We start from the raw sequence: 12648 nt of genomic DNA, 5'->3' as shown, positions 1-12648 counted from the left end.
AAAAAAACCTCAGAAGTGTAAAAGCATAGCAGGGATAATTTAGTATGGGGGAAAACAGCAACAAACACCTCAATAATCCCTCAGGACAACCCAGTATTACAGCAAAGAACCATAATTGATGTTTTAAAAAACAATCTAAACCATCAAGAAATGACTACATTCTTTTAGATAATAACTGTTTAAGAAATCAGATAAGAATGTAATACATTTGTAAAAACTTACATAAATATGATTAAAATAAAAGTTTTTCTATGTAAAGCAGTATCAGTTATTTAGACAATTCAACTACATAGAATATATCATCCTGTGGATAATGGATAAAATTAAATATGATAACATTTTGATTAAATAAAATGAATATACAAATACAGGCAAAAAGTATGTTTTAATTAAAATAACAAGATTTTATTTTTTTTGTACTCTCAAAATCACTCCAAAGTCTAAAAACCACAAACTGAAATATTTCAATGATTACAGTTTTAACTTCGAGGAAGAGGGGCTTTATAGAAAGCTATGTGACCCCAGACAAGTCCCAGGCAACTCAGTTCCAAAGTCTAGGTGAACTGCACTGGGAGGATCTGCTTACCTGTAGTTCTCTATACTGATGAAATCACAAGTCTGTTTTTTAAAAACTGTTATCTGAATCATAAAGATCATGTTTAAAAAAAGTTTTCAACCAAAACAAAAAAAACATGGCTATTATGGAAGAATTTGTTGTTGTTGATTTCATTAGTTTAAGGAAAACCTAGTAAGGAAACTCCCTCTATTAATCAATGTAAATTTGTACCTGATTTACAACTTAGGTGAGAGTTGCCCAGGGCATTAAGAAGTTAAATAGCTTGCCCAAAAGCATACAGATATTCTGTGTCAAGGAGATGGGACTGGAACCTAGGCCCTGAGTCAAAGGCCATTTCCCTTTGCACTCCAACACCTGGTTTGTGTTTATATAAGAATTTATTATACCAATTATTATAAAGTATACAGTTTTTTTCTAAATTAATAATAATTTTGCTATTTCAAATGAAGATACATGTTGATGACCAAGTTAAGCATCAAAATATATCCCAGTAGAAGCATCTAAACCAGTTAGGTTATATATAAGTTGGTTTAAAGTACATTTTAAAAACTTCTCTTTCAAATATCATGCACATATGCTCAAGATTAACAAGATACTACTATAACATGACAGAAATTTTCTTTTAAGTTTATATATTATATTTGGAGTCTTTTGTTAGCAAGACTATGATAATCAAGACTTTGATCAAAGTTTTCAATAAAATTTCATAAATTAGTATAACAAGAAATTAAACTGAAAAGGTTATTTACTTGTTCAAGTTAAAGCTACTGATTTAAATGGAGATAAGAGGAAGAAAGTAGGAAATGGGGGTGAAAGATTAATAGTTCAAAACAATTTAGAATTAGAAACAGATCCACTTTGGGGATTAGGTTTTAGCTATGAGGCAGAGCTAGCTACATATAACTCTTCTGGGCTTTAGTTAGGGATGGCCTAGAACAACAGTTGGCAACCTTAAAGAACCATAAAGGAGGAGGATGGAGGCTGGGGCTGAAGGGCCCCCTGGGGCACATCCTGGGGCTCTGCCGGGACTGGCAGGTCGGGAGGTGGAGCCAGATATGGCTCGAGAGCCATACGTTGCCGACCCCTGGCCTAGAAGCTACTCCAAGAATGTTGTTGTTCAATCGTGTCTGATTCTTTGGGACTCTGTGGTCCAAACCATCCATGGAGTTTTCTTGGCAAAGATACTGGAGTATTTTGTCATTTTCTTCTCCAGAGGATTAATGCAAATGGTTAAATGACTTGTCTAGTGTAAGAGTTAAAGTTGGTTTTGGTAAAATTAAGTTATAAAAAGTTGTTGTGGTTGACATTTATAAAAATTAACTCATGTTGCAAGGCTGTTAGCAGCTTTATTACAGCAAGATAGTAAAGGGGAAAATGTAGGAAGTAAGTAGAAAAATATTGCCTAGCTAAATACCATATAATTGCCGATCTGGGGGAATCCAGCTCAATTCCGACAAAAGCTCCCTCAGGTCCTGATCTCCAACCAGGAGTCATAGTAGTCTCCTTCAGCAAGAGCCACCAAGAGCAAAATTTCCAAAGCAGCTAAATCCCTCCAAGGAATCCAACACCAAAATAGTAATATTTTGGTCTCACCTTTTATAACCCTTTTTCCACGTCACTTCCTGTCTTTCTGGTTTCTACTTCCTTTCACTGTGGGCTAGTCTATCATATCTCCAGAACCAATCATAATTTCTTAATTTTCCTGGCACTGCCCAGGGGGGGAAAGTGCTTGTGGGATCCACTTCTGATCTTTGAAGGTATGAACTTCCTTTTCTAGTAAAAGTGTATGACTAACTAAGTGTGAAAGGAGGGGCACTCCAAATTCTTGATTGATTAAGTTAAAATAAACAAATTCCCTTTCACACCAGGATGACACAGCTAGTGTCTAAGGCCAGGTTTTCTTAAAGCCAGACATAGCACTCTATCCACTTAGCCCTACCTCCTTCTCTAAAAATACAGGTGTCTTTTCTTCTATGCACTAGAAATAAATGGCTTCAATAATCTTGAGAAAGAGAAACTATGAATGTAAGAAACAATTCTACAATGGCCATAAAACAGAGAGAATACTATCTTTCACTGGAAATCACAAAAATAAACAAGACCACCAAATAGGGCAATTACCATCAAATGTTATATTAATCATAAAATAACAAAAACTTATATAATTTTTAATGCATACTGTAGAGTATTAATCTTTTCAACATACCTTCATTAATATCTTGGCTCTGGGACTTGATAGAGTCAATTCCAGAAGAAGATGGAACTTCTGAGTCATTTGGATTTTCCTCAGCTGAAACTTTTCCTTTTTCTTGACTAGTCTGAAATATTTAAAATTTATTAGTCTAGAAAATACACACTAAAAAAAATCTAGCAATTACAAATTTTAGATTACATACTTGTACTATTTTGCATTCTTGAATACCCATTTGTATGTATATGTATGTGCTAGAGATGTTAAATTCCAGATATAATGTTTAAAGTATCTAATGTTTCAAAAACAAAGGGTTTTCTCCTTCAGTTTAGATGACCATAATGTAAGAGTATAATGGTCAGAAAACTAGGGTTCAAATTCAAGCCCTACTATAAACTATGGCAACTCAGAGCAAGTCTCTAAACCACCTTGAACCTTTTTTTCATCATCTATAAAATAGCATATAACTCCTTAACTCAAAGGGCTGTTGTGAGTACCAAATGATATGAATTTACAGTGCTACTTAAGCTATCATGCCTACTATTCATATCATGACATGTCACATGATGACTACTCCATTGAATTAGATGAACAATGAACTGGGCCTAGAACTAAACAGGAAGAACTGTGGGAGCGGATTACAACTGAGAAATCTCCATGGTTTGGTAATCTCAACCTATTTCCTGTACAAAGACCAATCTTCTCAACAGAGATATTCTCCCACAAGCATTCTGTGGCTATCAAATTTTGAACACTCCAATTTCTGAGAAATTAAACTTAAAGATGACACAATGGAAAGATGGGTGGTAGGTACAAATAAGCCCTCTTAAATGATTACCTATACAGGTATAATAAACATCACTAAAGAAATGTATGATCAAATAAGAAATCATTCATGTGAGATTCACCAGGAATAAAATGTGAACAGCCTGAATATTCTACTAATAGCCTTGAAATGTTTAAAAAAAAAAAAAACACTAAAAAAAAAAAAAGATTTCCCAGAACGTAAATCCTTCATGGAGCATCTTATAAGAAAAGAATTTAATAGGATAAGAACCTATGAATGGGTTATAAAATGGAAGAAATCCCCAAGTTAATAAAAGAAATGCTAAAATGTGAGTAAAGACTTTTCTTCTGCTTAAATACATACAGATTCTCAAAAGAAAGCTATAGAAAAGAGGATTTCAGAGCTGGAAGGCCCTTAGAGATCATCTAATCCAATCACCTCACTGCACAAATGAAGAAACAGGTTTAGATTAAGTTGTCCAAAATCACAAGTGCGTGCTAGAACAACTACTATTACCCAAGTCTCAACCGAGTGCTCTTTTCACCATGCTGGTGTTTGATGTCAATGCCACTCTGCAAGAAACTTTTGGGGGTGATGGAATAGGGAGAAATGGGAGTCTTCTATTTGCATCCATAAATCATTAGTGCTGGAAGATTTTGCAGTCCAACTGCTTCACTTTACAAATAAAAACTGAAGCACAGATTTTGTGAAGTGAAGGTTAAGTGAAATGCTTAATTTTCTACGGTGGAGATCAGTGCGTAAGAGAAAAAACACTGGATCTGGATCTGGATCCAAAGATCCCAGGTTTCAGTTAGTAACCTGTTCAGCACTGGGGCAATCCCTCCATCTCTTTGAGCCTCGGGATCCACATCTATAAAACGGGAGTAGGGGGTCTGACTCTGGATGACAGATAAAAATGCTCATTCCTGCCTAATACCGTTTCATGGTAGAAAAGACTCAAACCTCCTTCTTCCCAGTACCGGCCTTTTTCTCCAGGGCTCTCGGAGGAGCGAGCCCCAAGGCCACGGGAAAGAGCAAAGAGAGGAGGGAAGGAGAGGAGAGGGGGTTTCAAGACTGGGCCGGAGCGAGGGCCGGGCTTCAAGGCTCCCCTGGCTCTGCGCTGGAGCCCACCCCGCTCTCTGCCTCGGGGGCAGGGGGAGTGGATGTCTGATGCAGGGGTTCCAGCTCACTTTCTTCTCGCGGGTTTTCCTCTCTTCCCTTCGCCTCTCGAACTCCTCAAAGGAGATCTTCCCTTCCAGATAATCGATCAACTCGGGGCTGAACCCAGACATGTCCCCACCGGCCTCCTTTACTGTCACAGGCCCGACTCAAGGAGCAGGACTGCAGGGATCCTAGCTTCGTCTTCCAGCACCTCCCACTTCCGGAAGAAACCGGACATAGTGTCCTCCAGTAAAAGGAACCCGGTGTCTCCCGGGGCTAGCACGCAGGAGTTCCGAGAGAGTCCCTATCCGCCCTCAGGATCCTTCAGCAGTTGTGTAACTTCGATGCGGAGAGAAAAACAACCGGTACTGTTGCAAGATGAAGTGAGCAGAACCAGAACCACGTACACAGTAACAGTAATATAGTAAGGATGACCAACATAGCTATTCTGATCAAGAGAATGATCCAATTTAATTCCAGAGTCATGATGAAAAATGCTATCCAGTTCCAGAGAGAGAACTGATGAACTCTTGAGTACAAATTGAAGCATACTTTTTCACTTTCTTTACTTTTAATTTTTTTAATATGGCTAATATGGAAATATTTTGCATGAGTTCACATGTATAACTGATATTGCTTGCCCTCTTAATGAGTAGAGGCCCAGCATGAGAATTTGAAACTCAAAATTGTTAAAAATGTTAAAAATGAATTTTTTAATTAACTAATTAATTAAAAGAGAGATAAAGTAGTAGATTGCACAGGCTTCATTTGTTTGGAATATAGTCTTCATGGAAAGGAGGAGGGTAGTGCTAAAGATAATGGAAATGTAAACCTGGAAAGATAGTTGGGAACCAAATTGTATATGGAATTAACTTTAGTAAACGGAGGAATCTGAATTTTAATTCTATAGAGAATGGCGAACCATTAAAGGTTTTAAAGTAAGTAACTATTTTGACAGCTTTGTGAAGGAGATGTAGAGATGTTAGAGATTTGAGGCAGAAAACCAATCTATTGCACCTCTAGGAGAAGTGGTGAAGGTCCTGTGAAAGGAGAGGAGACAGATATGTGAAGTGTTCCAGAGAAAAAAAATCAAAAAGATTTCAACCAATTAGCTATGTAGGGTGAAAGAGAGGAAGAAGTTCAAGATGACTTTCAGATTAGGAACCAGCATGTTTGAAAAGATGCTCTCTGCAGAAATGGAGAAGTGGCTTCCCAGGAAAATAATCAGTTTCCTTTCCTTTTAGACACTTTTCAGTTTAAAATAAGTAGGGGAGCTCTAGGACAAATTAATCCAACAGGGGATATAGCCTTCAGTCATGACAGTTCAGGAGAGAAATGAGAATTATATATGTAGCCATTCAATCATGTATTAAGTACCATCTGTGCACCAGACTCTACTGAGCCCTAGGAATACAAAGGGTAGGGGGAGTTCCTGCTCTCAGAAAGCTGTTAAAAGACTGAGGAATCAAATGAGAAATGATGGTGGATAGAGAACACATGAAAGCCAGTATATTAAGACCAGGGAGAGACTGTAGAGAAAAGAACTGACAACTTTCTGCTTGCCCAAATGCAAGAGAGAGAAATTCACAAAGACCTCAGACCTGAGATTTTGTAGCTCATCTAGCTTTGAGACCCAAGGATCCAGAAGTAGCCTTTAAAATTCAGCCTAGTGGTAGCCAAACACATGATAATCTAGCAACAGTACCCCCATTTTGATTGTGAACTTAGTGGAATCAGTGCTATGTAGAAACTATGTCAAGTCTAAGCCCATTCTTCCCAGAGACTGAGATGATATAGGTCAGAGTAAGAAGATTTATATTGCTATTTTTATACAGCCTCAAATGTCTCCTTATTCTCCACATACTTAAGTGTATGAATGAAGGAAAAACCAAAACCAAACTTGGAAAGATTAAGTTGCTTGCCTTCATTTTGGTCTCTTCCTCTGTCTTGAAGTAGTTTATTTTTGTTGTGTTATACTTGTTAAAAATCAGTACAACAAACATTTTGAGAGCCTACCGTGTCTAAGGTTATGTAGGCCATATAAGTACCTATATTTATCCTCCTTAATGTAGATATTTATAGTTTTATTTTTTAACTGCCCCATCTTTTATTTATGTGTGAAAATGGAAGTTTCAGTTTGATGCATTGGTTTATTTTCAAAATGTGACTAGGCAGATTAATGTGCTATGAGATGAAAAGTAAAATCACTTATATAGCTACTATATGCCAGGTACTTTTTATAAATAATATCTCATTTGATCCTTACAACAACAATGAAAGGGGTCATTATTATGCCTATTTTACAGCTGAAGAAACTAAGACAAGTAACCTGCCCAGGTTCACTCAGCTAGTAAGTATCTGAGGTGGTATTTGAACTAATTTCTATTTAACTCCAGGCACAGGGCCCTACCCACAGCTGGCTATAGGTGAAAACAAGTAGTATTTGTTCCTTCCTGTCTTAGTAACACTGGATTGAAAATCTATCTCCTTATAACTTGGACCTACTTTACTTCCCTCTCACACCAAGGAGAATAAACTTAATCCCTATTCCACATGACACCCCTTTGAATATTTGAAGACCTCAGTATTAATTCATCCATGTCTTTACATCCTGTGCAACCCTTGGTCATGTCCTCCCATAAATCCTCATAAAAACATTGATAATATATTTTAGCCTACTTATGTCTCCCATGTGTTTATTGCCCTTTTGATCACTCACAATTTGGGTTTTTTTGGGGGGGATTTTAGTGTTTCATAATTCACATCCATATAGCATCACAGGAAGAGTGTTAGTGTTAAAAAGAAGAATTTTTGTTTCAGGGAATCATTTAAAGTCACAAAAGCAATGGGAATTTCCTAAATGTTTCTCTTCTATTATTTAATTCTGGGCCCAGGATTGCTCACCGGTCCATAAAAAGCACATGCAGAGTACCTAGCTGATATAAATCTGATATGGATTTTGGAACATGTATAGATGTACTGTGACTGGTTTTCATCTGCTAACTCTTGCAATTAATAGAAACTTCTTTGATTTATCATGGTTGCATAGCCAGAACTGATGGTACATTCTGGTTAGGGTCAACATTGTAAGGGAAGGGTCGTTGGGCCTCCCCATCTGAGCCTAATATGTGGCCTTAACTCTTTGCCTCAGAATTTTTTTTTCTTTTTAGATGAAGAAGATTGAAGGAGGTTAGAGGCTATGAACCTGTGAATTTAAAAAGATCAAGAGAAGAAACCACCAAACATCTGTGAGTTGAGTCTATAACAAATTTTGTAGGTGGTCTAGCTTTGAGACCCAAGGCATAAGGAGTAACCTTTGGAATTCAGCTCAGTGGTAGCTGTCGTGAGGGTTTATTTAGTAATTTATTTAGCAATAGTGTTGGACCTAGCAGGAAGGGCTGGAGGATTCCAAGATGGAATGAAGGAGCAGGAACTAGGGCTTGTGCTCTGAGAAAGACTCCATTAGTGGTTGACACAAACTGTTGCTAGCCCTGGGAGATCTCAGAGTTAAGGAAACCCTGCTTCCTGATTCCCTGGGATCCTGAGTGGTGGAGGCTTTCAGCAAGTGGACAAGACCTACAGAGCGGCACCAAGTGGAGAAGGGGTTTGGGATCTGGTGGACAGCATCTCAAGCACACTCTCTCTACTTGGGTACCTTGGACCACCTTGGCTCTTGACATCCTGTGATCATCCTTGAATAACTGAGAGCCCCAAAGCCACCCTCAGGCCCTTTAGCTGTGCTGATCAAACCTGGCTGGAACCAGGTTTGAAGCAGCCTTCCCAGTGACTCCATTACTGCTCCTTTGGGCCCTACCTGGCTTAGGTCAATTAGATTAGAGTAGTCAAGTCCTCCCCTTTGCCCTTGGTTTGCCTTTTAGGTTTTCAAGTGCAGAATCCCCTATCCCATCTTTATTTAATTACTCACAATTAAACTGTTAAAAACCTTTACCTTGCCTGCTGGTTCCATAGACCCTGGCCTAGTGGTGAGCTGGGTGGACCGTTGGCCTAACTGCCATTCTTGACAGTTACCAGCTTAACAGTGAACCCTGGTCTCCCTATCCTGGTTGGTCCTGTCTTTCCTTCAACCCAGTGTGTGTACCCACAAACCATTTAGGTCACATTTTAACATCCCTGGGGCCCCCATCTTTTACATAGCTAAGAAGTGATAGTCTAGCAACAATACCCTCATTTTGGTTGTGAATTTAGTGGAGCTGGTGCTATGTAGAAACTATGTTAAAGTTAAGCCCATTCTCTTCAAAGACTGAGATGGTGTAGGTGAAAGTTAGGAGAATGAGCTGGGGGTGAGGGGAAGGAAAGGAAAAGGAGCCAGAATGTTTATGCTCTTTGCTAAATCTTTGGAGTAAATACCCTCTGTGAAAGCTAATTGATGTTAATTAGTTAAATGGAACTTGAAGACTAGTCAATGAAGTTAACACTAAGGAGAATCCTCCTAGAATAGGGACTTGAACCAGTAGCATTAGAAAAGAGCCATCCCATCCTCTCAAAGGTACCCCTAGAACCCTGAAGAAAAAATGTACCTGACTCTCTTTGGGACAGTGAGGCCAGAGTATGCACTACAGAAATAGTCTGGGATTTGATGAAGTCAGCACAATATCAACAGCAAACAGGATGATCTAGAAGCACCATGTAAATGGAATCTTTCCATCTGGACTCTGCTGGAACTCTTCTATGATAGGTGTAAGCGTACCTCTCTTCTTTGTGCATCAATTAATATTGATAATCAAAGAATCACTGATCTTTATTGTTGATCTATCAATTAATCTTATATAACCTAAACTCCATTGGTTTGGAATCCTCTCCTTATTTATTGAGATACCCTGCATTTAAGGGTGTGGAGGTGGGAGACAAGAGAGCTCCAGCCAGTGCCTCTTCAGGACTCTTCCTAATCATTCCCCTTTGGGACTTTTGGATTAGTAGTCTCTTTTGGGACTCTTCAAAATCAATCCAATTTGGGGATTCTTCAAGTGGGAGTCCCGATTGAAATAGGTAGATGGGAATACCAAGTACACACAAGGGTGTTAAACACAAAAGAGATCACTCCCACAAACCCACAAGTCATAGGACACACAAGATAACTTACACAAGGGATGTGAGAAATGAGTAATAATGGGCAAAGTACACACTCAGGTTGGTAATGGCATTTGACAGTTTACTGGTCACCAGCCTAGCCAGGGAAACTCAGGTTTTGGAAGGAATCTAACAGTGGGCTCTTTCTTGGGGTAGAAGAAGACACAGAAAGTAAATAAAAACAATTTAATAATGAGTTTTAGGTTTGGAAATGTAGGGAAAGGTCACAATAAATCTAAATATCTATGGCCAGACTCCAGGGACTGGAAAGGTGGGACAAACTCTACTCTGTGCTAACACAGGCTGTCAGGTCCAGCTTGGCTACCTAGAAGGGGAATTGGATGTCTCACAACTGGGTCCTCCTCAGCTCCAGCAATGATCTAAGGTTTTCCAAGAACACAGGTCCACAGCAAATAAAATCCACAAAGAGATGAAGACAGCGGAGCTAAGTTCACTGTTCAAACCTGAACTTCCACAGGATAGATTTTTCTTGTAGGAGACAAATCCACTTTCCTGGGCTCTTCACTGGAGACAGTTAAAACCAGCATCTAACTGCTTCAGCCATACTAGAGTCCCTCTCAGGAAAAAGACTTCCTTCCATCTCACTATTCAATGATTGGAATTCTCCAGCACTTGCCTGACAGGCCTGGCTGCTATCTTACACTAAATATCTGAAATCATAATTTTCCTCATAACACCCTTTAAGACTCTTCAAGGCTAATTCCCTTTCCAGACCCTTTAAGTTAGGTCCCCTTTGGGGACTTATCAAACTTGACTCTGAAAGCATTCACTAAGTTCCAACTTCAAGAGAAGATGGAATAGGTCAACCCTACTTAAAATTGCTAAGGGAAAATACTTTGAAAAGACATGAATGGAGCCAGCAGCCCCTATTATGTCTCTATTCCCAGCTTGTCACACTAGAGATTTCCAGGAATTTCCCCTTGGATGAGATCCAAGATTCTCTCTTGGTCGCACTGAGTTAGCTCACTTCCAATGGGAACATGCCTTCATTCTGTATTGACAAATATATATTTACATATGATTTGGATTAATAGGTTTCTTTGCTATTTGCTATATGCATTGTTGCATTTGAAAGCTGTAAGATATCAGGGGTCTGTAGCAATCAAAACTGTCTGTTCCTTTGGTCTATGGAGGGACACACACACACACACACACACACACACACACACACACACACACACACACAAGCAGGCTTGTCTGAAGGGAGAGGCAGGATCTTGTCAAAAGGTCATCAACATAATACACTAGTTTACTTTCAGTGAATATGATTGATTCAAGGTCTCTCTGCAGGATCTGGCAAAAGATATTTGCACTTTCTGAGAACCTTTGTGGAATTTGAGTCCAACAGATTTGTTTACCCTCCCAGGAAAATGCAAAAATCTTCTGACTGGACTCATGCAGGGGCACAGTAAAATAGGCACAGCACAAGTCCACGACTGTGAACAAGGCTATACTGCTTGGGATTTCAGCGATGATATTTGCTGGGCTAGTTACCACTGCATGTCCTTTTTTAACAAAACTGTTAACTGTTCTCAGATCCTGCATAAATCGCCATTACATTTTGTCATTTGCATCTTTCTTTGTTTTTTTAATAGGCATAATGGGTGTGTTGTACTCAGATATGGTATAGACCAAAATGCCTTGTTCAAGGAGACTCTGGATGATAGGCCTGATACCCTCTGTAGCCTCTACTCAAATTATATTGAAGGATTCTAGATGGAGTGCCCTCTTTCACCTTGATCTTGACAGGTGTGGCAGATTTCAGAATTGCTACATCGGTTGAATGCTTTGCCAACACTGCCTCTGGGATATCTTCTGGTATTTCAAAGATACTCCCCATATGATGTTCCTCCTCATCACTCTCCACTTGCCCCAGGAATAGCAAGGGATGGTGCTTGAGTTGGGTAAGTGTAGGAATATTTGGCCTGACTTATCACACTGGATAGTGGCTCCTAATTTACAGAGAACATCCCTCCCCAGGAGGTTGGATGGACATCCAGGTATCAACAGAAATGAATGATCTAAGGTCATTGGGTCTATCTTCACCATCTTAGTTCTTAGCTTGGGCACCAAATCCATTTGTACAGTGGCTCCTTTTACTCTCACAGATCCCATTAATGCACAATTTTCTGGTGCAGGTTTTAACACAGATCTGGTTGCTCTGGTGTTGATAAGAGCTGGATAGATCTAATTTTCTTTCTTTACCATAACCAAGGGTTCCCTGTCTTTAGCTAGATCTACAGGTATTAAAGGTGTTTCTATCTCAATGTCACCCAAATTTGTGCTGGCTCAGGATTCTGGGAGTGTAATGATAGTGAGTCTCCTCTAAATGTGGCTTTTTAGACTTTGTGTGCCTTAGTTTGCATCTTTGCATCATTCATGGGCCTATCAGTGTCAAGTTGTATCTCATTTGTCTCAGACCATGAGTAAGGTAGAGTGTCCTGCTCTTCACTGAACATGCTTTGCTTGGTTTCTGCAAAGTTAGATTCAGGAGAGGTAATTCTTTGCATTAGAGGAAAGTCTCCAGAATTGGGAATGTGTTGTTGGTTCATGGTCACATCCCAATCCTGTGAGTCTATGCCTTTTTCTTGTATTTGACCCCTAGACTCTATGTCAGTATCAGGAAACTTAACTGCAGATGTACTTTGCATAGGAAACGAAGTCAGTGTTGTAGATTCTTTGTTCCTATTGGTGTTATTTTGTTTCTCTCTTGTGTACTGACATTTATGGAATTGAATTCCTTTAAATGCATTAACTCAGAATTTATTCCAAAGGCAGTTCTCTTTGGAGTTCTACAGGCTTGAAAGTGTGCTACATCTGTAT

General features: G+C 39.1%; 1 protein-coding gene across 1 annotated transcript in view; it reads right to left on the bottom strand.

Moving 5' to 3' along the window:
* GTF3C3 (general transcription factor IIIC subunit 3) overlaps positions 1-4910 on the bottom strand; it is a 38037-nt gene extending 33127 nt beyond the window's left edge. The window contains exons 1-2 of the mRNA XM_044666437.1: positions 4746-4910; positions 2784-2895 (exon numbers count right to left, since the gene is read on the bottom strand). Of these exons, the coding sequence (XP_044522372.1) occupies positions 2784-2895; positions 4746-4847 (214 nt within the window). The 5' untranslated portion in view covers positions 4848-4910. The remainder of the gene's footprint in view (positions 1-2783; positions 2896-4745) is intronic.
* Between the last annotated feature and the right edge of the window lie 7738 nt (positions 4911-12648).

This window comes from Gracilinanus agilis, chromosome 3 (assembly GCF_016433145.1).
Source record: "Gracilinanus agilis isolate LMUSP501 chromosome 3, AgileGrace, whole genome shotgun sequence".
In the NCBI taxonomy this organism is placed as follows: domain Eukaryota; kingdom Metazoa; phylum Chordata; class Mammalia; order Didelphimorphia; family Didelphidae; genus Gracilinanus; species Gracilinanus agilis.
Note: the sequence above shows the minus strand (reverse complement) of the source record. Positions and strands in the feature narration are given on the sequence as shown.